Source organism: Triticum aestivum, chromosome 2B, assembly GCF_018294505.1.
Source record: "Triticum aestivum cultivar Chinese Spring chromosome 2B, IWGSC CS RefSeq v2.1, whole genome shotgun sequence".
In the NCBI taxonomy this organism is placed as follows: Eukaryota; Viridiplantae; Streptophyta; class Magnoliopsida; order Poales; family Poaceae; genus Triticum; species Triticum aestivum.
The window spans coordinates 183,971,099-183,996,018 of record NC_057798.1 but is presented as its reverse complement, the minus strand read 5'-3'; the positions used below and the strand labels follow the sequence as shown (position 1 = coordinate 183,996,018).

At 46.0% G+C, this 24,920-nt stretch overlaps 1 protein-coding gene and 8 non-coding genes across 10 annotated transcripts; all 9 read right to left on the bottom strand.

Moving 5' to 3' along the window:
- Positions 1-9,330: 9,330 nt before the first annotated feature.
- Positions 9,331-9,423, bottom strand: LOC123047823 (small nucleolar RNA snR60/Z15/Z230/Z193/J17). Its single transcript, XR_006423174.1, has one exon. It is a non-coding gene; the product is annotated as a small nucleolar RNA snR60/Z15/Z230/Z193/J17 (small nucleolar RNA).
- Positions 9,424-9,678: 255 nt separating this feature from the next.
- On the bottom strand, positions 9,679-9,774 carry LOC123047873 (small nucleolar RNA Z43). Its single transcript, XR_006423184.1, has one exon. It is a non-coding gene; the product is annotated as a small nucleolar RNA Z43 (small nucleolar RNA).
- A 616-nt stretch (positions 9,775-10,390) lies between these two features.
- On the bottom strand, positions 10,391-10,478 carry LOC123047903 (small nucleolar RNA snoR118). The gene has a single exon (XR_006423214.1). It is a non-coding gene; the product is annotated as a small nucleolar RNA snoR118 (small nucleolar RNA).
- A 95-nt stretch (positions 10,479-10,573) lies between these two features.
- On the bottom strand, positions 10,574-10,665 carry LOC123047757 (small nucleolar RNA SNORD96 family). The gene has a single exon (XR_006423121.1). It is a non-coding gene; the product is annotated as a small nucleolar RNA SNORD96 family (small nucleolar RNA).
- Positions 10,666-10,787: 122 nt separating this feature from the next.
- On the bottom strand, positions 10,788-10,879 carry LOC123047754 (small nucleolar RNA SNORD96 family). The gene has a single exon (XR_006423119.1). It is a non-coding gene; the product is annotated as a small nucleolar RNA SNORD96 family (small nucleolar RNA).
- A 289-nt stretch (positions 10,880-11,168) lies between these two features.
- LOC123047908 (small nucleolar RNA snoR135) lies at positions 11,169-11,313 on the bottom strand. The gene has a single exon (XR_006423220.1). It is a non-coding gene; the product is annotated as a small nucleolar RNA snoR135 (small nucleolar RNA).
- A 37-nt stretch (positions 11,314-11,350) lies between these two features.
- LOC123047906 (small nucleolar RNA snoR135) lies at positions 11,351-11,495 on the bottom strand. The gene has a single exon (XR_006423218.1). It is a non-coding gene; the product is annotated as a small nucleolar RNA snoR135 (small nucleolar RNA).
- A 78-nt stretch (positions 11,496-11,573) lies between these two features.
- On the bottom strand, positions 11,574-11,717 carry LOC123047907 (small nucleolar RNA snoR135). The gene has a single exon (XR_006423219.1). It is a non-coding gene; the product is annotated as a small nucleolar RNA snoR135 (small nucleolar RNA).
- A 380-nt stretch (positions 11,718-12,097) lies between these two features.
- On the bottom strand, positions 12,098-14,452 carry LOC123044244 (40S ribosomal protein S3-3). 2 transcript variants are annotated; one of them, XM_044466933.1, is made up of 6 exons: positions 14,200-14,452; positions 13,969-14,116; positions 13,696-13,867; positions 12,730-12,784; positions 12,491-12,647; positions 12,098-12,426 (listed from the first exon to the last, which is right to left on the bottom strand). In XM_044466933.1, the coding sequence occupies exons 1-6, from the start codon at positions 14,227-14,229 to the stop codon at positions 12,404-12,406; spliced, it is 585 nt and encodes a 194-aa protein (XP_044322868.1). In that variant the 5' UTR covers positions 14,230-14,452; the 3' UTR covers positions 12,098-12,403. The 2 variants fall into 2 exon arrangements, with proteins under 2 accessions (XP_044322868.1, XP_044322867.1); XM_044466932.1 differs by having other exon boundaries at positions 12,516-12,647; positions 14,200-14,451.
- Between the last annotated feature and the right edge of the window lie 10,468 nt (positions 14,453-24,920).

The window sequence follows — 24,920 nt, the reverse complement described above, 5'->3', positions numbered from 1 at the left end:
CCCTAAGAGCTAGCCTATGATGGTATGAATGTAATTGTGATCGGCCTTCTAAGGACCAACCTCTCCGGTTTATATAGACACCGGTGAGGGCTAGGGTTTACATGGAGTTGGTTACAAGGAAGGAAATATAATATCTGGATCGCCAAGCTTGCCTTCCACGCCAAGGAAAGTCCCATCCGGACACGGGCCGAAGTCTTGAGTCTTGTATCTTCACGCTTCAATAGTCCGGACGTTGTACACAGTCTGGCTGTCCGGATACCCCCTTATTCAGGACTCCCTCAATACCCATATCTGCTCAAATCATCTTGTGAAGGTCAGAAAATAACGATACTTGCCACGAGCATCAACACTCATTGGATCGCATACATCGGTATGTATTATTTCCAATAAGTCAGTAGCTCATTCCATTGTTCCGGAGAACGGAGTTTTAGTCATCTTGCCCAAAAGGCACGGTTCGCAAGCATCAAATGATTCATAACCAAGTGATTCCGGAAATCCATCTTTATGGAGTTTCTTCATGCGCTTTACACCGATATGACCCAAACGGCAGTGCCACAAATAAGTTGCACTATCATTATTAACTTTGCATCTTTTGGCATCACTATTATGAATATGTGTATCACTACGATCGAGATCCAACAAACTATTTTCATTGGGTGTATGACCATCGAAGGTCTTATTCATGTAAACAGAATAACAATTATTCTCTAACTTTAAATGAATAACTGTATTGCAATAAAAATGATCAAATCATATTCATGCTCAACGCAAACGCCAAATAACATTTATTTAGGTTTAACACTAATCCCGAAAGTATAGGGAGTGTGTGATGATGATCATATCAATCTTGGAACTACTTCCAACACTCATCGTCACTTCACCCTCAACTAGTCTCTGTTTATTCTATAACTCCTGTTTTGAGTTACTAATTTTTAGCAACCGAACAAGTATCAAATACTCAGAGGCTAGTATAAACACTAGTAAGGTACACATCAATAACCTGTATATCAAATATACCCTTATTCACTTTGCCATCCTTCTTATCTACCAAATATTCAGGGCATTTCTGCTTCCAGTGACCATGTCCTTTGCAGTAATAGCACTCAGTTTCAGGCTTTGGTCCAGCTTTGGGCTTCTTCGCGGGAGTGACAACTTGCTTGCCATTCTACTTGAAGTTCCCTTATTATTAAGCCAGGTCGGTATGTTAGTTTCGGAGCAAGTCAATGTCGAGCTTGACGGCGTTTTTCGTCATCAACGCCGACCACCGCGCCCTAGTTTTCTCTTCCCGCAGGGCAGCCCAGGTCTTGGCATCGGCGAGGCAATGCTCGACTGACTCTTGCACACGTGCGGCAGCTGACTCGACGTGTTTGGCCTTCTTGGCCCCTTTGTTGCCGCCCGAGCGCCCGTCGGCCGTGCCCGGGGTCGGCGCGTCCGGCTTGTACGTCTCCTTGGCCTTGGCGAGGGTGCGCCGGACATCCGCCCACTTCTCGCACTTGTTGATCCACTTGAAGACATGGAGATACTTGAACTCCTGGTCGATGTTGTCATCGTGAAACATGGTGAACATGCGCAGTAGCTGCGCCAAGGAACGAACATCAGCCGGCGGGCGCGCACACGGCGAAAGGAAATGGGGAGATGCCGGCGTGTTGTACCTGATCCTCGACGATGGCGCCGCTCTTCGGGCGAGCCGCGATCTCCTCGACGATCCCATGACATTTGTTGCACGCCATTTGGATAAGCCCCCAATGGTTCGCCATCGCCTTCGACCCACGCTGCATGTAGACACCTTTGAAGTAGGGGTCGACGAGCTTGCGCTCGTCGAACTCAGCCTTGATGCGGCCCCAATACGTGTCGATGTCCTGGTTCATGCCGGTGATCGGGTCGAGGCAGACAACTTTCCATGCTTCAGCGAGGCACTCGTACTCCTTGGACACCCACTTGATGCGCGGCTCGCTGGTCCTGGCTGCTCGTTTCTTCTTCTTCTTGCCTTTCCTCGTCGGAGCAGGCATCGGCTCCTCCTCTAGTTCCTCCTCCACCTCCGGCTCTTCCTCGCCATAGTCGAGCTCGCCGTCCATGTCGTCGTTGAGATCAATTGTGTCGTCTTGGGCAGTGAACCCGGGGAAGGCGACGACGGCGGCCGAGCCAGATGCGACGCTTGTGAGAAGAGGAGTGCGCCACGGCGAAGAGGTGGCGTCAGGGAGGCTGCGTAGGCCGGCGGCGAGTAGGTATATGAAGGGTACTGCAGGTCAGCGAAGGCAGGCGACGGCGTGCGCTGGACCGGGCGACCATGGGGGAAGGTGACATTGGGGTTGAACCCGCCATGTACGTCGCCGTCGACATAGCCCAGCGACGGCGTGCAGCCACAGGGTTGTGGCGACGACAAGAAGCTGGCCGGAGATCCGACGCTTTGCTGACACCAGGTCGCGTGCGGGCCGTGGCAGCCGGGTGGATTCATCATCCCCGCGCAAGCCGCCTCGGTTTGTCCGGCTGAGCGCTTCGCCTGCTCCGCCACCACCGCAGCCGCGAGCGCCGCCCTGTCCCGGGCCTTCTTGGCACTGTTACGTCTATCGGCAGTGACGGCCTCCCGGCTGCACTTCCACCTTCCAGTCAGCGTTGCTCATGCCCGGGGGCTTGGACGGCGGCGCCCTCTGCTTCCTCTGGCCGGCATCGGAGGTTGTGGTATCCGTCACGGTGTGGGGGAACACGTACTTCTTCGACGGCATGGCGCCCGACTTGGAAGGGAGGAGGAGATTGGCGGGAGGAATGGAGAATGAAACGAAAGCCGAGGGGGAAAGCGGGAGGAAACGGCAGGAAAAGAGCCTCCTCTCGCCAACAGAGCGGCCCCACGCCCCTTTTTGCTTCTGCCGGCGCCCCCCAACGACACCCAGACGCTTGGGTTCAGCTCGGGATCACCGACTGTTAATTTGGCCCAAACCGGCACTAAATGAGATCCTGGGGGGCGCGACAGGGCCAATTTTCGGCCGTCAACGCTAAAAAATCGCGGAAGGGGTTGGCTATATGGGGCACGGCTGGAGATGCTCTTAGAAAGAGAGACAAGCAAAGTCAGGCTTCCGGTGCTTCACCATAAGTGAAACTGCAGTTAGGCTTTTCTCTATCTTATAATTGTTAGAGTTTAATTAACGTGTGTTAATTATGGGGTAAATCTCCCCTTGTAACTGCCATCTCTCCCGAACGGATGCCTCTTCATCGCATCCCTTCTCCTTGTATAAATGCTTACAATCATCTAGTGAAAGAGATAGAGGATTCACTTTTCTCTCAACATGTTATCACACACTTTGCTCTGCCAAGAGCGAGAAGGCCAACCAACTCACTGGCCGTGGTGCCCGCCCTCGCAGAGGCCACCCTCGCTCCAGCACTGGTCGCGCCCGCGCCGCGCGGGCCTCGCGCCCAGCCGCTCGGCTGCCTCTCGACCATCCGCGTCGCGCCGCTGGAGACGCCATCCGGGGCGCTCAGCATGCCTCTGGACGCGGCCTTGACGCCGCCGCTCGCGCTCCCGTGGGGCTTGCCCCCTGGCTCATGGCCGGCCAGAGCGCTCGGCCGTGCGCCGCGCCGCACCCGCTCCTCCACCGGCGAAATGGCTTGCGCCGCTGTCACTGACGCCCACCCTCGCCGTCCCATCCGCGCTCGTCTGTGCGCCGCGCCGCACCCCAGGCCACAGCCTCCACGTCGTCCGGCCGCGTCGGCTGCCCACGGCCGTCGGCCCATGTGAGATACTCGGCCTTGGGACGGCTTCAAGCCCACGCGGCCTCTTTCCGGCCCCGACACCGCTTCTCCCTATGTGTGTCCCTCCATCGTGGTTGCTCCAAGCGCCCTCAGGAACGACAGCCGCGGTGGCTCAAAGCTGCCTGCGGCGGAGGCGTCGGTGCATGGCGCGCCAGGCTTCAGGCACGCGTGACGCGGCCCTGGCCAGTATGCCAAAGCGGCGGCGACGGTAATGGTGTTTTCTCCCCGTTGGAACCGCACGGGAGAAACACAGAGATAACCTTATCTCTTTGCTAGTTTGCATTAAGATCCTTGTATTTACAGGAATTTGCAAAACAGGCTAAAACAGTCTAGGCTAACAGTACTATTTACTAGTACTTGCCTGTCTTAGACCCTGTTAGTTACTATATTTTTTGTTGAATTTTAAAATTCCAGAAATATGTGTACGTTGATACTTGGCATGTTCAATGTGTTTATCACATTTCATTTTTATTGAACATGTTTTTGCAATTGAGATCATCTTCTCTCGCAGCTCAAACTTGCAAATTTTTGAATATTTCTCCCTCAACTTATTTGGAATCACAAGGTAATGAGTTGGGATCTACTGCTCATTTGCAGACTATCCTCTCTTACTGTGAGGTCTATGATTTGTCAATCTCGACAAGTGATTACCTTCAACGCATATTTCTTATATTTAAATTGTAGCATACACAAGATAATGGCCATGCAGCCGGTTACTGTGAGATCTAAATGATATTCAATGTGTTATGTTCACACGATTGAGGTTCAGAATTAATTCAAGTTTTGACTTGAGCATCAAATTTACAACATCATTACTATTCATTACAATAGTAGTGTATTTCTGTTGAGCACGATGTATTCCGGAATGTATGTATCTCCATGTTCGCTACATGTCGAGATTAATACGTCTATTTCCAATTGAGATTTTCAATTTGTTGCAAATACATATGCAAAATTCAAGGTGTCATCCTTAGCAATTTGAGATTCACACTAATGATTTCGAGCCACCTTCTTGAAATCTATTAATTTTGCAACATTAAGATGTATTTATATTGCGCAACCTGTAATATAAATAAATTACTGGTTTTTCACCGGGATGATATGTTCTGTGTGTTTACCACATTGGCATTCTTCATGAACATGTCACAGCGGCCGAGATTGATTTCTCCCACACAACAAACTTGTAAATTTTTGACGATAACATCTCCCTCATTATATTAGGAAAACACAAGGTAATGAGTTGGATCTATTGCCCATGTGCAGACTATCTCTATTACTGTGAGATCGGTATGATCTTCAATGTGTTATGTTCCCATAATTGAGGTTGAGCATTTTCAAGTTATACACTTGAGTCAAATTTTTGCATTCTTCTTACAACACCATGATGGTTTTAATTTACTTCTTGTAAATTAATTATCTCTGGCTTGCCCCTATAAGTAATCGATGGCTAACAATTTGAGGCACTTGCCCTCAATGGCCACAACTTACTTAAGCGGGCAAGTGCCTCAATGACTGATAGCGGGCAAGTGCCCATGGGATAGCGCATGCAATCCAAGCCACGCCACCGGGACGCAAAGGACCTCAAGGGTAATGGTTTGAAACTCACTTCAAACCCTCAACCTGACACCATCAAGCTGTCACGAGACCCTATGAGCATGGAGAGCAGATGGTTGAATATGCATCAACCGACATGTTTGGAGACTATACATTTAGTCCCTTAGTCTCCTTAGTGATCTATTTATTTATGTCCATTTCTGATGTTCTAATAAGAACATGATTATTGTTGTCATCAAATATTATATATCACAATATATTGTATCAGCACTTTGGTACAAATACATTTGTATGTATTATATATATCTGACAGTGATTTTCATATTGAAAATCTTCATGTCTATATATAGATTTCTACGGGGGTCAATCTAATGAAAGATGATTTGTGCCATGTGGACATATGCATCATGAACTCTATACTCGGGGAAGTGAAATGTTTCCACTCTCGTTGAGAGAAAGGAGAGATTTTCTAAAATCGCTAGATGCGATGAGGTATTTGTTGGCTCAACTCGAGTCATATTTACTGTCCCTGTGGGTACTTGAGTAACGTCGGAATGTTTTATTGCCTCCCACGTTTAACTCGTACCCTACTAAGCTATAGAGATATCTATCAAAATGGTTTCCATAGCGAAACTTATGCTGACAAGAAAGAGGAATACATTCTCTTTACCATATGCAACGGATATGGCAAGCACATTATCTATGTATCATATGGATTGTACTATACATACTACAAAACCCGTAGCACATGTTGCGCCCAAGATAGTTTTCCAAAATGTCTTGTACATGAAAAACTTGGCATACTCGCCTTGGTCATCGAGACACTGGGTTGAAACTGGAACTATCAGCAATTCCAATAGTTTATGATTATTATGATGCTAAATTCTAACAATATTTGGATTTTGTGTGCACTACATGTGACACAAAGAAGCTAATTTTAAGGTTCGCACACCTTAAAGTCTATGCTAAACCACTCAGACTCCTTGAATGCATCGAGTTGAGGTAAGTGGTTCTTCACATCCATTGACTAGACTATTCAGGTATTTCATGGTTCTAAAAGACATATCTACATGATGGTCTTAAATGTGTGTGCTTTATTCACACGAAACCATTGGTTCATTATCCTGACATCAATTTCAAGCAAATCGAATGGATAACATTGCAGAATTCTTCTTGAGTGCCTTCTCTATGGCCCTTGGATTGAGTTTAGCAATTTTTCCTAAGGTCTAGATTCAAAATGGTTTGGTAGAATCCTATCCAAAGAGTTAAGCTCATAGCATTATCTTCACTTTGGAATTGCAACTTTCCAATTTTACGTTGGAGTCATGCAGTTTTACACGCTCACGACCAAAACTGCATAATATTATTCCCCTCTATCTTTGATACGTGGAAATCTACCAAGTATTTCCTATCTGCGGTAATTCGTTACACGCCGATATCATCACCCTAACATACATCATTGGCCCCTCAACATATAGTTGGGATCTATGTGAGGAATAACTATATTACCGTCAATACGTCAAGCCCCTCACATGAGGAGTTATTCAAGGCCAGTATGTTGATTCAATGAGGAATATTTCCAGGCATTAGGGGGAGAATTCAAATACCATAAAGAATGCCAGCAAATTAGTGGAATGTTCAACACATTTCTGCCTCAAATCCACGTACTCAAAGATCTGAACCACGCGTTCAAAAGATTTGCAACACATTGCAAATAAACTGCTAGATTTATTTACTGACTATAAAGGTGTCATACAATCCTACAATCCTGAAAAATATGTCGGAAAGAGTGGAGGTACCAACTAAAACCACTCAACTCCCCATTCAAAGCAACAGGGGGAGAAGTACGGCGATAGTACATCAAAATTCAGCTTTTCGCAAGCAAGGATATCAAGGCCTGTGAATCAGTAAATGCAAGTCAACTTCACGTTGACAGATACCTGATGGGTAGTATACACCCAGTGGACGGGAAACCTCCACCAACCCAGGTCATAGTGCACACAATGACCAGGACATCGGAATACCCGACTCAATCGCATTGGAAAATCGCGACCAGTCACCATGGGTACCGATATTTCCATCAACTATATATAAATATATAGATTCTGGAGAAACATATAACCGGAAGTCTACAATTGTCGACATGCATTTGTCAACTAGATTGCAAAAACCTTTCAAATGATTCATGTCCAAAGACCATGGCCATGGCAAAGTGTGAACAACACTCGGACTAAACTCAAGCAAAGGATGCAATTCTAGGTTGAAATAATCTTGCTCAATAAAGAGAAGATATTCACATAAGCAATACCTACACCTCTTTTCTTCTGGAAACAAAATGAGAACACCGAGGTGGTGAAACATAGAGCAAGATACCCAACTATTTTTCTAAGGTGGAATCTCTTTCCGATATCTTATATCATTGGCAGTATAAAATCATCTATCTATGCAGTTGATAGATGTAGTGATCACATATCCATGTGGATCACTAGATTCAGACATATATGATTGATTTTTGATGGAATCTCAATTCTAAATCGAAATATAAAATGCAACATACATTGTGTAAAATCGATAAGCCACCATACGGCTTATTGTTGTCGGTACATATGGTACAACCGACGTAGTGATATCCTTATACACAAAGATTTCTCCTACAATGATGATTATCCATGTTTGTATGTCTACAATGACGATACATGTAATCTCTAAAAGACGGAGTGTAAAATGAAGGATTTGGGTAAACCAAAATACTGCTCATTACTACAACTTCAACACCTTCATTCATACATTATAATATACTATATTGTCTATATCCATAATATATTGGAGAAATTTATTGTGGACAACTATTATCCATCATGGTAGTTCATTCTCTAACGTAGAAAATGATCTATTTAGACTAAGAGATGATGGAAACGAGATAAACGTTTCATAATGTCATTGGATCCACCAAACACAATTGGTTCGGACTTAAGAATATCTTTCGATATCAAGGCATCAAACATCTCGTCCTGGTTTTCAGTTTCACAAAAATGTGAACACCGATGTTATTGGATACATCAACCAGATCCCCACTATGTCAGATCGTAGACAAGCTTAGTGTTAACCCTCTCATGCAATGGCTACATCCACCAATCATTATCTCGATGATTTCTTGTGTTGCCTGGATGCAAACAGGTTACATAATAAGCAATGTCACTATATTGCATAATAAGGAACTGCTATAAAGCTAGACAAGAGGATATTTTCCATAATAAATATATGTGCTAATTAATCACAACGCATCCAAACCCGTGAGACATGGGGATACAAACGCCTAGGTAGGGTCATCCTGTAGACAGGATCCCCGAGCCATCTGCACCTCAATTTAACAGCTCATCTTCATATCATCATTCAAACCAAAATGATACAAATACAAGGACAAGTTTTTTTTGGATGTTCTTATTCAACCGTGTTTATCAGAAGCACAGGTAACACAATCACAGCCATCAACCACATTAATTCACAACAGTGCAGAGAGCATAGAATATTTCATATCCATGACAACCACATGGACAAGCAGACATATCAAAATGTCATCAGTTCAGACCGCCGTCTGCTTGTACCTCTTTCATTAAGAAATATTTTCATCAAGAGAACAGCAAGAAAGATCAACAACAAAATACAGGAACAGATCATAAAAACAACAGAAGAAATCTCAATAGCAAACAGACAGGAACTCAGTAAGAACGTAGTCATTGATAATCACATCTGGCATACGGAGTGAATTTCCTCACTGCTCCAAATGCAAGCAAATAAACTAATCAACTATTTTGGTCAGACTTATACTTGTTCACCCAAACTCAGACAAAGTAAAGAACCATGAAAACAAACAGATTTCTACCTAAATTACAAATTCTGCTTTCCACATTAAAGGAACTTGTCTAATAGTTTGATTTAATTACAGACAAAATACAAACTAAAATGTTTCAGAATAGGAGCGGTGGTATCTACACCTTAGCAAAAAACAATCCTGGAAAAGCTCTGAGGTTGAAAGGTCGTCAGATAGGAGCGAAAGACTATTTTGTTCAAGTAATCATTATTTGATCATATGAACTATGCACTTGTGATCATCATTCAACCTTGAAAAACCAATAGCTAACAAAGAAAGATTCACGGAAACATTGTGCAAAAGAACATATTAAAACTGCAGACTACGAAACAAGCAAGATCATTGGCCTCATAGAGAAGATTAGATCGTTCCACATAAGAAAATTCAGACATATGCTTGTTTATAATTTGATTTAATCCTGGGCCACTAACAGAAGCAAACCACTTAAAATGTAAAAACACATCAGCATAAGGAACTAACCGGGGGAAAGCATTTTGATCTAGAAGAAAGGACTCAGAATATGGGTGGTGATATAACAGAATGGTCGGCAAGGCAAGAAGATGCCAGTTACGACGAACGAGACCAAATATCAATCGTCACTGTCCTCAAACACGATGCAAAATTTGAAGACAAGCACACAAATTGCAGCATGCTCCAGACACAAAATCCAAGCATGCTTTATACACTGGACAACAATCTGCAATGACCAGAACTAGAGAAATGCATAATCAATAAGGTACTCCCTCCTTCCATCTATATAGGGCCTAATGCGTTTTTCAAGGCTAACTTTGACCAAATGTTAGAGCAATAATATATGACATGCAACTTACACAAAGCACATCATCAAATGCGTATGTGAAAGGAGCTTTCAATGATATAATTTTCACATTATGCATGTCATGTATTATTAATTTTATCAATAGTCAAAGGCGGTCTTAAAAGACGCATTAGGCCCTATATAGATGGAAGGAGGGAGTAGCACTAATGCACACCACCACAGTGCTTACAAAAAAATGGAAAAAAATGACAAGAGATGTAGGAAGGTTGGTAAGCGGGTTGCCCAATAATATTGGCAGGCCGACCAGATTTCCTTCCTTGGTGGTTTGACTACAGCCGAATCTGGCAGGCAAGACGATGGTACAAAGAACCAATGCCTTGGTACAATGCAGTCCTGATGCTGTTTTAATATATGAGCAATGGTTGTAAAGTGCAATGTTGGAGACGTCAGACAATGCTTTCTAGGCAAATGCATCTCCATCAAAACGCAACAATGTTTGCTGCTCGGAGCCCAGTGCATATCTTCATCCATACCACACATTTGAAATCTGTAGCGCAGTGTCCAAAAAAAATAACATACTGAAGAATGCATGACAATAAAACTAAACACTCAAAAGCTGTTCAATTTGGCTTCACAATTGCAGAAAGACAGCATGGACGCATAGCGACCGATCAGTCCCGAAAGATGGTATGATTAAAAGGTTTTTCATCACCAGCCAAGCAAAATCAATTAAATGGTGTTCTTCCACATGAGCAAAAAGACACCAGGATTGTGGGAGTGCCAAAAAACACAACAATTAAAGAGTGGAAGACAAGGAACTAAGACAAACGGTATCCAATTTGACCTCAGAATTGCAGAATGGCAGCATGGACGCATAGCGACCGATCAGTCCCAAAAGATGGTATGATTAATAGGTTTTTCATCACTGGACAAAACTGAACAAATGTCTCAGAAATCCCAACATAGATAAAATATGAGCTGGACACTAGAATTGCATATGCACAGACAAAGGTTAAAATAGAAAACAAGGTCAAATAAGAAAAATGAGAGAAAACCATGCGAGATTTGACTCAACTGCCCATTTCACCACACAGGCCAGTACATACCATTAAAGTGCAGTGCAAAATCATGCTAGTCCTGCAAGTAGACCTCAAAAGATAAATTTTCATCGAAGGGGGAGTGCAGATACCAAAGGCATAGAAATAACAATGAGATGCATTGAAATGAGAGGAAAATGATTGTTGGCGAAAGAGATAATGAAGCTCAACCCAACGGCCCACTTTCCAAAAATTAATATAGCAGGAAACACTTTCAGTAATAAATGCACATCAAAAAGCACTTGACCGATACACACTTATCCTGCAAAGGCAGCATGGGCATAAAAATAACAATTAGATACAATACAATGAGAGGAAAATGATTGTTGGCAAAAGAGACTATGAAACTCAACCCAACTGCCCACTTTCCACAAATTAATATAGCAGGAAACACTTTCAGTAAGAAATGCACATCAAAAGGCATTTAACCAATACACACTTATCCTGCAAAGGCAACAAGGGAGAAAATGGCAAAACAACTTCTAAAGCAAAGCAGATAGATTCAGAAGCAGTGATCTCATTGGAAGGATAATGAGAGGAAAATGATTGTTGGCGAAAGAGATTATCAAGCTCAACCCAACTGCCCACTTTCCACAAATTAATATAGCAGGAAGCACTTTCAGCAAGAAATGCATAGCAAAAGCATTTAACTGATACACACTTATCCTGCAAAGCCTAAAAGGGAGGAAAAGTGAAACAAGTTCATGTGCTAAGCAAATAGATTCAGAAGCATTCATCACAGACAAAGAACAGAGAAGGCAAGCGTATTGTTATGCTGTTATGGAAACAGACAACAATCACACAAAAAACACAGAAAAGTCAGATTAGTTGAGAGGAAAGTGATTGTTGCGAGTGTAAAAGCCGATACACATATCCTGCACGATGTGCATAAAACTTAAAACATCATGGAACCTACAAATTAATAATCATAGTTTGTTGACTTACACAACAAAAAAAACAGAAGATAACACAGATATAACAAGCAAGTTGTAGCACTAAGGTTTACGCATTACTGTATATCAGAGCACGGATTCTAACAATACCACACAACAATAAATCTGGAATCATATATTTGTTACTGATGATAGAACTTAAAAAGGTTAAGCCCTTTTGTACCAGTACACATCCATCATAAATAAAAAAGTATAACTACATAATCTGAAACCATAGCATCAGTCAACCTAAACTCTTATATACCACTAGGCAGATGGAATTTTTTTTCACTTTTAAGCAACTGCAATTTCTGCTGCAAGAGGCCTCAGGAACTCATCCTCATCCTTAGGAGGGTGGATGGTAACAAGGTCAGGTAAAGGTGTAGCTGGTCCTTGTTTCCCCTTCGGATCCCAGTCAAGCATGATCTTAACCTTGATACCCAGCACACCCTGAAAGCAAATAAGATCAGCTAAGTTGTGTGAACTATCAAAAACATTTATGTACAGCAACTACCTTCCATTTGAAGTAGGCCCCAAACCTGTCTCAGAAGAACATGCCTCACAGCTCCATCAATATACTGGTTGACAGGATGGCCAGAAGAGATCATATAGCCATCCTTGAACTTCATGGACTTAGCACGCTGTGCCCTAAGCTTCCCACTCACAATAACCTAGAAATCAGGAACACTCTATGAGTACATGAGCTAAATTACCTCAATCAAAACAACAAACTATTGTCAACAGAACAGGTACCTCACAGCCCTTCGCACCACTCTCCATGACAAATCGGAGTACACCATAGCACGCTCTGCAAGTACATAAACTAAATTAGACAAAGAGCTCCCAACAAACAACTGATAATAGTAAGACACTCGGTTAGCAATTTTATCTGACTGCCCTAACATAAGAAAAGATTGGGAAATGCCAAAAGTAATGAGGACAACCAGTTTGGAACACATTAGAAGCCTATAGACGAAGCTTCCCAGCAAATGATGCCACAGGTAATCTAGTCATCTTCCGACACAAAGCCGGCATAGAGACCTATTTGCTTTATAGATGACATAGTGAGCGATGGCACAAGAAACATATCTGACCAGATAAGTTGGTACTTTTCTCCAGAGAAGAAACTAGTAGCAACATGAATCTACTGATTACAAAATGCAATACAGGGCAACAATTAATTACAATCACCAAGTAGAAAGAGAGGACCCTAATAACAATTGATAAGACTCATACAGCAATACGATAATTCAGCTAAGCAATTTTATATCCTGACACAAGGGACTTGTGAAAGCCAATTATAGGTAATGTGGCCAACCAGTTAGGAAAGCATTAGAAACCTATAGACAAAGCTTCTCAGCAAATGAAGCCTGGTTGGCACAGGTAATTTAGTCATCTTCCGACACAAAGTTGGCATAAAATAACCTATTTGCTTTATAGATGACGTATGGGAAACGTAGGCACAAGAACCCAAACTTCAAGAAGATTCATTGGTCATGTTCTCTCCAAAGCAGAAAGCAAGCAATGGAAACATTAGCAAAATGCATCAACGGCATCAACTGCTTACAGAAAGCAATGGAGAGCTACAATTGATTTCTGTCACCATCGAACACAAGTTCGGCGTTAATGAGCCAGACATGTTGTGAAGATGACATGGTAGTACGCTACTCGTATATGTAACTAAATACAAGTTTCAGAGCGTGTGGGTTCAGGAATAACCTTCGGACGGCGAGGCCATCGAGCAGCTTGTAGCGGAGGGACTCGGCCTGAGCGACGGCGCAGAGGCCGCGGTTCAGGACCTTCTCGGCGTACAGCTCGACGCCGCCGTCCGGAAAGTTGAAGCGCTTCTGCACCACCGACGTCAGCTCCCTTATCCTCCGGCCCTTCTCGCCTGAACGCCAAACATCACCAGCCACCAGAGCAACAAAATCTCAGATCCGGCGTCGAAAACAATAGAAAGAAGGGACACTTGCGGTCGGGAAATGCACGTACCGAGGACGTTCTGGGTGCGGGTGGCGCGGATGATGATCTCGGTGCGCATGGGGGTGACCCGGATCTCGACGCCGGCGAAGCCGTCCTCCCCGAGCTCGCGGGTCAGCATCTCGTTCAGCTCGGCCAGAAACACGCCGTCGGCAACGAACTGCGAGCGAGTAACGGCGTAAGAATCTACATGTCGTGCTAATCAAGCTGGGGATCGAGAAGGGAGAGGGCTCGGTCTCGTACCTTTCGCTTCTTGCTGATCTGAAGAGCCATGTTGGAGAAGGGAGGGGGAGGGAGATGATTTGGCGGCGGCGGCGGCGGCGGCAGAAGGTAAACCCTAGGTTTGGATGGAAATGTTGAGGAGCGACTGCGAATATATAATAGATCGATCGGGCGTTAGGGTTTTGCTACAGATGTTTAGGCCGGTCGGGCCGCCGTGGCTATCTACCGGGCCGCCGTTCAGTCTGGGCAGTTCCCTGGCTATCGGCGCACCGATTGTCCAAAAGAACACACATCACACACGCGTCCCTTAAAAGTGAAAATGTTAGACCACTTCCAGCCGAGCCTCCAACACGGCCCCTCACGCGATTTCTTCGTGTCGGCGCCCAAAAAACGGCTCAGTCGCGTCTTAGGAGTTCGTTTTTCGTCGGTTTGGACCGAAATTAGCGCCCGCGGCCCCAGGCCGAACCCGGCACGCTGGGGAGCACCTGGAGGCGTCGGGGGACGCGATTTTAGCGCGAACGAGGATAGGCCCGCCGAGTTAGGGAGACGTCGCTTCGTCGCCCTCATCGCCTCGGTTCCCGCGGGAATCAATGCCAAGGCTGCCGCGCCGGTCAGCCTCCATTGATGCCTCACGGGCGGCGCAGTGAAGGCGACGTCGACGCGCGTCCCGCTCCTACCACGCGTCGCCCCGCATGCAGCCTCTCACTGCCCGCTGGGGCTATAAAAGGCGACCCCTCCCCGCCGGTGAACGCCACAACCCCCATGCATCCGCCTCGCAAAGCAGCCCTCTCCCCCCTTCTCGTCGACGAGCAAAAATGGCCGAGAGGTTTCCAGGCGACGGCGCGACGGCGAACGGCTTCGGCCGCCGCCATCTCCAAGAGCCGGAGGCGCACCTTCTCTATGAGGTCGAGTATCCGGCGCCCCCAGACATGTGTGTGACGGGGCGTGGAGGCTGAGTGTCGGCGGCGTCCCGGTGCCACCGGTGCCCCAAGGGGCGGCACGGCGGGCTGAGATCGCCCGCATCCGCTCGTCCCTGACGGAGGAACAGCGGAACGACCCGAGATATGCACCCGACAGCGAAACGTTATGGACGATGTACTTCGAGCGCCGCCACGAAGAGCATATCGCCTCCGTCAATGGCGCCATTCCCGCGGCCGCCTCAACGCCAAAGGACGGCGCGAGTGGTGGGGCATCCCAGGCCGCACCCTCGAGGGCGTCCTCGACCACATCGAGACCAACAACGTGTCGCGCCTCGAGTACCCGGCGTGGTCGTCCTTCTCTCGCCGCCACGGCAATTCCTGGACGTCGCGACGAATGGAGCCGACGTCCTCGTCGTCGAGCTCCGGCTCGTCGGCTCTCGGTCCCGTCAAGCCAGAGCCAGAGGAGACACCACATCGGTGCCCTCGTCATCAACGAGGGTACCCGCCTCTCCCCGCGCTCCCTTCGCCTGGTTCGGCCGAAGCTCGAGCCGGCCTGCTCCCCGTGAAGCCGGAGCACGCCGACATGGTGGTCCCCGACGACGAGGCCGCCCTAAAATGGGTGAAGGAGGACTACGTTCGCGAGCAGGTACGCCGCCAGCGCGAGGCATATACGGAGCTCCAGGTCCGGTGCCAGGCCCGGCGCCACGGGCGCGAGGAGGGCGGTGTCATCGTCCTCGACAGCGACGAGGAGGACGAGGTCGGGCCATCCAGTGCCCCGCCGCGCGTCGGCGACCTTGGGCAGGGGTGCAACAGGGATGAAGGTGGCTCCGGCGGGGCGCGCGACGACAACAACGGCGGCGGCGACTACACCCGTTTCTACAGGCTTCTTGAAGGAAATATGCCCTAGAGGCAATAATAAAGTTATTATTTATTTCCTTATTTCCTTATTTCATGATAAATGTTTATTATTCATGCTAGAATTATATTAACCGGAAATATAATACATGTGTGAATACATAGACAAACATAGTGTCACTAGTATGCCTCTACTTGACTAGCTCGTGAATCAAAGATGGTTAAGTTTCCTAGCCATAGACATGAGTTGTCATTTGATTAACGGGATCACATCATTAGAGAATGATGTGATTGACTTGACCCATTCCGTTAGCTTAGCACTTGATCCTTTAGTATGTTGCTATTGCTTTCTTCATGACGTATACATGTTCCTATGACTATGAGATTATGCAACTCCCGTTTACCGGAGGAACACTTTGTGTGCTACCAAACGTCACAAACTGGGTGATTATAAAGGAGCTCTACAGGTGTCTCCGAAGGTACATGTTGAGTTGGCGTATTTCGAGATTAGGATTTGTCACTCCGATTGTCGGAGAGGTATCTCTGGGCCCTCTCGGTAATGCACATCACTATAAGCCTTGCAAGCAATGTGACTAATGAGTTAGTTACGGAATGATGCATTACATAACGAGTAAAGAGACTTGCCGGTAACGAGATTGAACTAGGTATTGAGATACCGACGATCAAATCTTGGGCAAGTAACATACCGATGACAAAGGGAACAACGTATGTTGTTATGCGGATAAAGATCTTCGTAGAATATGTAGGAGCCAATATGAGCATCCAGGTTCCGCTATTGGTTATTGATCGGAAACGTGTCTCGGTCATGTCTACATAGTTATCGAACCCGTAGGGTCCGCACGCTTAAAGTTTCGATGACAGATATATTATGAGTTTATGAGTTTTGATGTACCGAAGGTTGTTCGGAGTCCCGGATGTGATCACGAACATGACGAGGAGTCTCGAAATGGTCGAGACGTAAAGATTGATATATTGGACGACTATATTCGGACACTGGAAGTATTCCGGGTAGTTTCGGAGAAAACCGGAGTGCCGGAGGGGTTACCGGAACCCCCCTGGGGAGTATTGGGCCTTAGTGGGCTTTAGGAAAGAGAGAGGGCAGCAACCCACGAGGTGGTGCGCCCCCTCCCATGAGGGGTCCGAATTGGACTAGGGGAGGGGGGCGCACCCCCCCCCTTTTCCTTCTCCTCTTTCCCTCTCTTTCCTTCCCCCTTCCCTCTTCCTAGTTTGACTAGGAAACTGGGGTCCTACTCCTACTAGGAGGAGGACTTCCCCCTCCTTGGCGCGCCCCAAAGGGTTGGCCGGCCTCCCCCCTTGCTCCTTTATATACGGGGGCAGGGGCACCTCTAGACACAATAATTGATCTCTTGATCTCTTAGCTGTGTGCGGTGCCCCCTCCACCATAGTCCTCCTCGATAATATTGCAGCGGTGCTTAGGCGAAGCCCTGCGACGGTAGAACATCAAGATCGTCACCACGTCGTCGTGCTAACGGAACTCTCCCTCGACACTCGGCTGGATCGGAGTTCGAGGGACGTCATCGAGCTGAACGTGTGCTAGAACTCAGAGGTGCCGTAGTTTGTGCTTGATCGGTCGGGCCGTGAAGACGTACGACTACATCAACTGCGTTGCTCTAACGCTTCCGCTTTCGGTCTATGAGGGTACGTGGACAACACTCTCCCCTCTCGTTGCTATGCATCACCATGATCTTGCGTGTGCGTAGGATATTTTTTTGAAATTACTACATTTCCCAACACTTCTCGGCATGTAGATGGCGTGCGGTGGATGCGGCGCAGTGGCTATTGTGGCGTAGTTTGGCGTAGTTTGCATGTTTTACTTTTTTTGTACAAATTTCAATGAAATTTCGCCGAGTTCGTACCAGATCGCCGAGTTTGCACAAGTTTGTACGTAATTTAACCGACCTCGCACGATATTGGCAGCGATCTGGTGGGCGATGACTAGAAACGGAGTTGCCCCCACACGCCAAACTTGCGTCGGTTCGCTCTCAGGCGGCTTTTTTCGCCGCCCTGGGGGGCCGAACGGCTGGAGATGCTCTTATATCCCAACGAACGCACGTACTGTCGTCAGATGCAATGCATGAATCTTAAAGCATTCAAGAGTTCCATGTCAGCCTTAACCATATGTTCGATTAGGCCTCCACCTTCCTCCTGTTGCTCTCCATTCTTATCGCATCCCCCTCTCCTCTCTTAGTCGTCGGACACTTCCCCACCGGACTTCCTACGCCAGCCCTCTCCACCGACGTGCATATCTGGAATTTCTGACATGGTAATTTCCGAATCTGCCCTGTGGCAATTTTAAGAATGACACTCCCAAAACCATGGCAATTTTGTAAAGTGTCATGGCGCATTCCTGGAAATTTTGTATTCTTAGAGTGTTATCAAGATCATGTCATTGTTTGTCGGTGGAAGTGATGGGAAACATAGTTTGTCGTGTTTTGGCATATTTAGATTTTCATGGTTGGCAACTTAAGTTAAGACATCATTTTGTTGTGGTATAGAATTGTTCAACATGTAGTTGGATAATTGATTGTAAAATGTTTGGAAGTTGTTGTTTAGTACATGGCATTTTAGAGATTTTTTTTGTATTGATCAAATGGCAAGATTCAAAATGGTCTTATAACACATTTTTAAGTTTTCCATGGCAAAATTACGCCATGTGTGTTTGCCATATCAGAGAAACATAACCAATTTGTTATCATCAATTTATGATATGTTGTATGTGTAGGGTGTCACAACGAAGAAACATAATATATTGCTGCCATGTAAACAATGTGTAGGGTAACACAGCATTTTTATTATGCTTTTTATCAACTAGTCCATAGTAAGCTTATTTTTGTATGTATACCGTGGCAACTGTGTTTTACAGCACGTCGAATTTATTTATTAGAGTGGGGAAAATTTTATTAATTAGCACATGGCTTTATTGTAGGTACCTGTTGGGGAACGTTGCAGAAAATAAAAAATTTCCTACGGTTTCACCAAGATCCATCTATGAGTTCATCTAAGCAACGAGTGATAGGAGAGAGATTGCATCTACATACCACTTGTAGATCGCGTGCGGAAGCGTTCAAGAGAACAGGGATGATGGAGTCGTACTCGCCGTGATCCAAATCACCGATGACCAAGTGCCGAATGGATAGCACCTCCGCGTTCAACACACGTACGGAGCGGATGACGTCTCCTCCTTCTTGATCCAGCAAGGGGGAAGGAGAGGTTGAGGAAGAAGGCTCCAGCAGCAGCACGACGGCGTGGTGTTGGTGGAGAGGCAGTACTCCGACAGGGCTTCGCCAAGCACTTAACGGAGGAGGAGAGGTGTTGGGGAGGGGAGGGTCTGCGCCTTGGATGTTGTGTGCAGCCCTCCCCTCGCCCCTCTATTTATAGGGGAAGGGGAAAGGGGGCCGGCCCCCTCTAGATGAGATCTAGAGGGGGGGCGGCGACCAAGGGAGGGGGCTTGCCCCCCAAGCAAGGGGGGCGCCCCACTAGGGTTCCCCCCAAACCCTAGGCGCATGGGCCCAAGGGGGGGTGCCCAGCCCTCCAAGGGCTGTTTCCCTGCCCCCTACGGCCCATGAGGCCCTTCGAGAGGGGTGGCCCCTCCCGGTGGACCCCCGGAACCCCTCCGGTAACCCCGGTACAATACCGACATGCCCCCGAAATTTTCCGGTGACCGTATGATAACTTTCCATATATAAATCTTTACCTCCGGACCATTCTGGAACTCCTCGTGACGTCCGGGATCTCATCCGGGACTCCGAACAACATTCGGTAATCACATACAAGTCTTCCTAATAACCCTAGCGTCACCGAACCTTAAGTGTGTAGACCCTATGGGTTCGGGAGACATGCAGACATGACCGAGACGGCTCTCCGGTCAATAACCAACAGCGGGATCTGGATACCCATGTTGGCTCCCACATACTCCTCGATGATCTCATCGGATGAACCACGATGTCGAGGATTCAAACAACCCCGTATACTATTCCCTTTGTCAGACGGTATGTTACTTGCCCGAGATTCGATCGTCGGATCCCAATACCTCGTTCAATCTCGTTGCCGGCAAGTCACTTTACTCGTACCGTAATGCATGATCCCGTGACCAGACACTTGGTCACTTTGAGCTCATTATGATGATGCACTACCGAGTGGGCCCAGTGATACCTCTCCGTAATACGGAGTGACAAATCCCAGTCTCGATCTGTGTCAACCCAACAAACACTTTCGGAGATACTTGTAGTGCACCTTTATAGTCACCCAGTTACGTTGTGACGTTTGGTACACCCAAAGCACTCCTACGGTATCCGGGAGTTACACGATCTCATGGTCTAAGGAAGAGATACTTGACATAGGAAAAAGCTCTAGCAAAACGAACTACACGATCTTGTGCTATGCTTAGGATTGGGTCTTGTCCATCACATCATTCTCCTAATGATGTGATCCCGTTATCAACGACATCCAATGTCCATAGTCAGGAAACCATGACTATCTATTGATCAACGAGCTAGTCAACTAGAGGCTCACTAGGGACATGTTGTGGTCTAAGTATTCACACGTGTATTACGATTTCCGGATAATACAATTATAGCATGAATAAAAGACAACCATCATGAACAAAGAAATATAATAATAATCCTTTTATTATTTCCTCTAGGGCATATTTCCAACAGTCTCCCACTTGCACTAGAGTCAATAATCTAGTTACATTGTGATGAATCGAACACCCATAGAGTTCTGGTGTTGATCATGTTTTGCTCGCGGAAGAGGTTTAGTCAATGGATCTCCGACATTCAGATCCGTATGTACTTTGCAAATATCTATGTCTCCATCTTGAACATTTTCACGGATGGAGTTGAAACGACGCTTGATGTGCCTGGTCTTCTTGTGAAACCTGGGCTCCTTGGCAAGGGCAATAGCTCCAGTGTTGTCACAGAAGAGTTTGATCGGCCCGACGCATTGGGTATGACTCCTAGGTCGGCGATGAACTCCTTCACCCAAATTGCTTCATGCGCTACCTCCGAGGCTGCCATGTACTCCGCTTCACATGTAGATCTCGCCATGACGCTCTGCTTGCAGCTGCACCAGCTTACTGCCCCACCATTCAACATATACACGTATCCGGTTTGTGACTTAGAGTCATCCAGATCTGTGTCGAAGCTAGCGTCGACGTAACCCTTTACGACGAGCTCTTCGTCACCTCCATAAATGAGAAACATGTCCTTTGTCCTTTTCAGGTACTTCAGGATATTCTTGACCGCTGTCCAGTGTTCCTTGCCGGGATTACTTTGGTACCTTCCTACCAAACTTACGGCAAGGTTTACATCAGGTCTGGTACACAACATGGCATATATAATAGATCCTATGGCTGAGGCATAGGGGATGACGCTCATCTCTTCTTTATCTTTTGCCGTGGTCGGGCATTGAGCCGAGCTCAATCTCACACCTTGCAATACAGGCAAGAACCCTTTCTTGGACTGATCCATTTTGAACTTCTTAAAAATCTTATCAAGGTATGTGCTTTGTGAAAGACCTATGAGGTGTCTCGATCTATCCCTATAGATTTTGATGCCTAATATGTAAGCAGCTTCTCCAAGGTCCTTCATTGAAAAACACTTATTCAAGTAGGCCTTAATGCTGTCCAAGAATTCTATATCATTTCCCATCAAAAGTATGTCATCTACATATAATATGAGAAATGTTACAGAGCTCCTACTCACTTTCTTGTCAACACAGGCTTCTCCATAAGTCTGCATAAACCCAAACGCTTTGATCATCTCATCAAAGCGAATGTTCCAACTCCGAGATGCTTGCACCAGCCCATAAATGGATCGCTGGAGCTTGCATACTTTGTTAACATTCTTAGGATCGACAAAACCTTCCGGCTGCATCATATACAACTCTTCCTTAAGATAACCATTAAGGAATGCCATTTTGACGTCCATCTGCCATATCTCATAATCATAGTATGCGGCAATTGCTAACATGATTCGGACGGACTTAAGCTTCGCTACGGGAGAGAAAATCTCATCGTAGTCAATCCCTTGAACTTGCTGATAACCCTTAGCGACAAGTCGAGCTTTATAGATGGTGACATTACCATCCGCGTCCGTCTTCTTCTTAAAGATCCATTTGTTTTCTATCGCTCGCCGATCATCGGGCAAGTCAGTCAAAGTCCATACTTTATTTTCATACATGGATTCTATCTCGGATTGCATGGCTTCTAGCTATTTGTTGGAATCTGGGCCCTCCATCGCTTCTTCATAGTTCGAAGGTTCACCATTGTCTAACAACATGATTTCCAGGACAGGGTTGCCATACCACTCTGGTGTGGAACGTGTCCTTGTGGACCTACGAAGTTCAGTAGCAACTTCATCCGAAGTACCTTGATCATCATCATTAATTCCCTCTCCAGTCGGTGTAGGCACCACAGGTACATTTTCCTGAGCTGCACTACTTTCCGATTCAGGAGGTAGTACTTCATCAAGTTCTACTTTCCTCCCACTTACTCCTTTCGAGAGAAACTCCTTTTCCAGAAAGGATCCGTTCTTGGCAACAAAGATCTTGCCTTCAGATCTAAGGTAGAAGGTATACCCAATGGTTTCCTTAGGGTATCCTATGAAGACACATTTTTCCGACTTGGGTTCGAGCTTTTCAGGTTGAAGTTTTTTGACATAAGCATCGCATCCCCAAACTTTTAAAAACGACAGCTTAGGTTTCTTCCCAAACCATAATTCATACGGTGTCATCTCAACGGATTTAGACGGTGCCCTATTTAAAATGAATTTAGCTGTCTCTAGAGCGTATCCCCAAAATGATAGCGGTAAATCGGTAAGAGACATCATAGATCGCACCATATCTAATACAGTGTGATTACGACGTTCAGACACACCGTTACGCTGAGGTGTTCCAGGCGGCGTGAGTTGTGAAACGATTCCACATTTTCTTAAGTGTGTACCAAATTCGTGACTTAAATATTCTCCTCCACGATCTGATCGTAAGAATTTTATCTTTCGTTCATGTTGATTCTCTACCTCATTCTGAAATTCCTTGAACTTTCCAAAGGTCTCAGACTTGTGTTTCATCAAGTAGACATACCCATATCTACTCAAGTCATCAGTGAGAGTGAGAACATAACGATATCCTCCGCGAGCCTCAACGCTCATTGGACCACACACATTAGTATGTATGATTTCCAATAAGTTGGTTGCTCGCTCCATTGTTCCCGAGAACGGGGTCTTGGTCATTTTTCCCATGAGGCATGGTTCGCATGTGTCAAATGATTCATAATCGAGAGACTCTAAAAGTCCATCAGCATGGAGCTTCTTCATGCGCTTGACACCAATGTGACCAAGGCGGCAATGCCACAAGTATGTGGGACTATCGTTATCAACTTTACATCGTTTGGTATTCACACTATGAATATGTGTAGCATTACGTTCGAGATTCATTAAGAATAAACCATTGACCATTGGGGCATGACCATTAAACATATCTCTCATATAAATAGAACAACCATTATTCTCGGATTTAAATGAGTAGCCATCTTGCATCAAACGAGATCCAGATACAATGTTCATGCTCAAACTTGGCACTAAATAACAATTATTGAGGTTTAAAACTAATCTCGTAGGTAAATGTAGAGGTAGCGTGCCGACGGCGATCACATCGACCTTGGAACCATTCCCGACGCGCATCGTCACCTCGTCCTTCGCCAGTCTCCGCTTATTCCGCAGCTCCTGCTGTGAGTTACAAATATGAGCAACGACACCGGTATCAAATACCCAGGAGTTACTACGAGTACTGGTAAGGTACACATCAATTACATGTATATCAAATATACCTTTAGTGTTGCCGGCCTTCTTGTCCGCTAAGTATTTGGGGCAGTTCCGCTTCCAGTGACCCTTCCCTTTGCAATAAAAGCACTCAGTCTCAGGCTTAGGTCCATTCTTTGACTTCTTCCCGGTAACTGGCTTACCGGGCGCGGCAACATCTTTGTCGTCCTTCTTGAAGTTCTTCTTACCCTTGCCCTTCTTGAACTTAGTGGTCTTATTGACCATCAACACTTGATGTTCTTTCTTGATTTCAACCTCTGCTGACTTCAGCATTGAAAATACTTCAGGAATGGTCTTCACCATCCCCTGCATATTGTAGTTCAGCACAAAGCTCTTATAGCTCGGTGGGAGCGACTGAAGGATTCTGTCAATGACCGCCTCGTCCGGGAGGTTGATCTCCAGCTGGGACATGCGGTTGTGCAACCCAGACATTTTGAGTATGTGCTCACTGACAGAACTGTTTTCCTCCATCTTACAACTATAGAACTTGTCGGAGACTTCATATCTCTCGACCCGGGCATGAGCTTGAAAAACCATTTTCAGCTCCTCGAACATCTCATATGCTCCGTGTCGCTCAAAACGCTTTTGGAGCCCCGGTTCTAAGCTGTAAAGCATGCCGCACTAAACGAGGGAGTAATCATCAGCACGTGACTGCCAAGCGTTCATAATGTGTTGGTTCTCTGGGATGGGTGCTTCACCTAGCGGTGCTTCTAGGACATAATCTTTCTTGGCTGCTATGAGGATGATCCTCAGGTTCCGGACCCAATCTGAATAGTTGCTGCCATCATCTTTCAGCTTGGTTTTCTCTAGGAACGCGTTGAAGTTCATATTGACATGAGCGTTGGCCATTTGATCTACAAGACATATTTTGCAAAGATTTTAGACTAAGTCCATGATAATTAAGTTCATCTAATCAAATTATTTAATGAACTCCCACTCAGATTGACATCCCTCTAGTCATCTAAGTGTTACACGATCCGAGTCGACTAGGCCGTGTCCGATCATCATGTGAGACGGACTAGTCATCATCGGTGAACATCTCCATGTTGATCGTATCTTTCATACGACTCATGTTCGACCTTTCAGTCTCTTGTGTTCCGAGGCC

Coding starts and splice junctions, on each gene's coding strand:
- LOC123044244 (XM_044466932.1), bottom strand. CDS start 14,229: ATGGCTCTTCAGATCAGCAAGAAGCGAAAG. Junction 14,117..14,199: donor AGATCAGCAAGAAGCGAAAG/GTACGAGACCGA, acceptor ACTCGCTCGCAG/TTCGTTGCCGACGGCGTGTT. Junction 12,427..12,515: donor GGCATGTTCTTCTGAGACAG/GTTTGGGGCCTA, acceptor ATTTGCTTTCAG/GGTGTGCTGGGTATCAAGGT.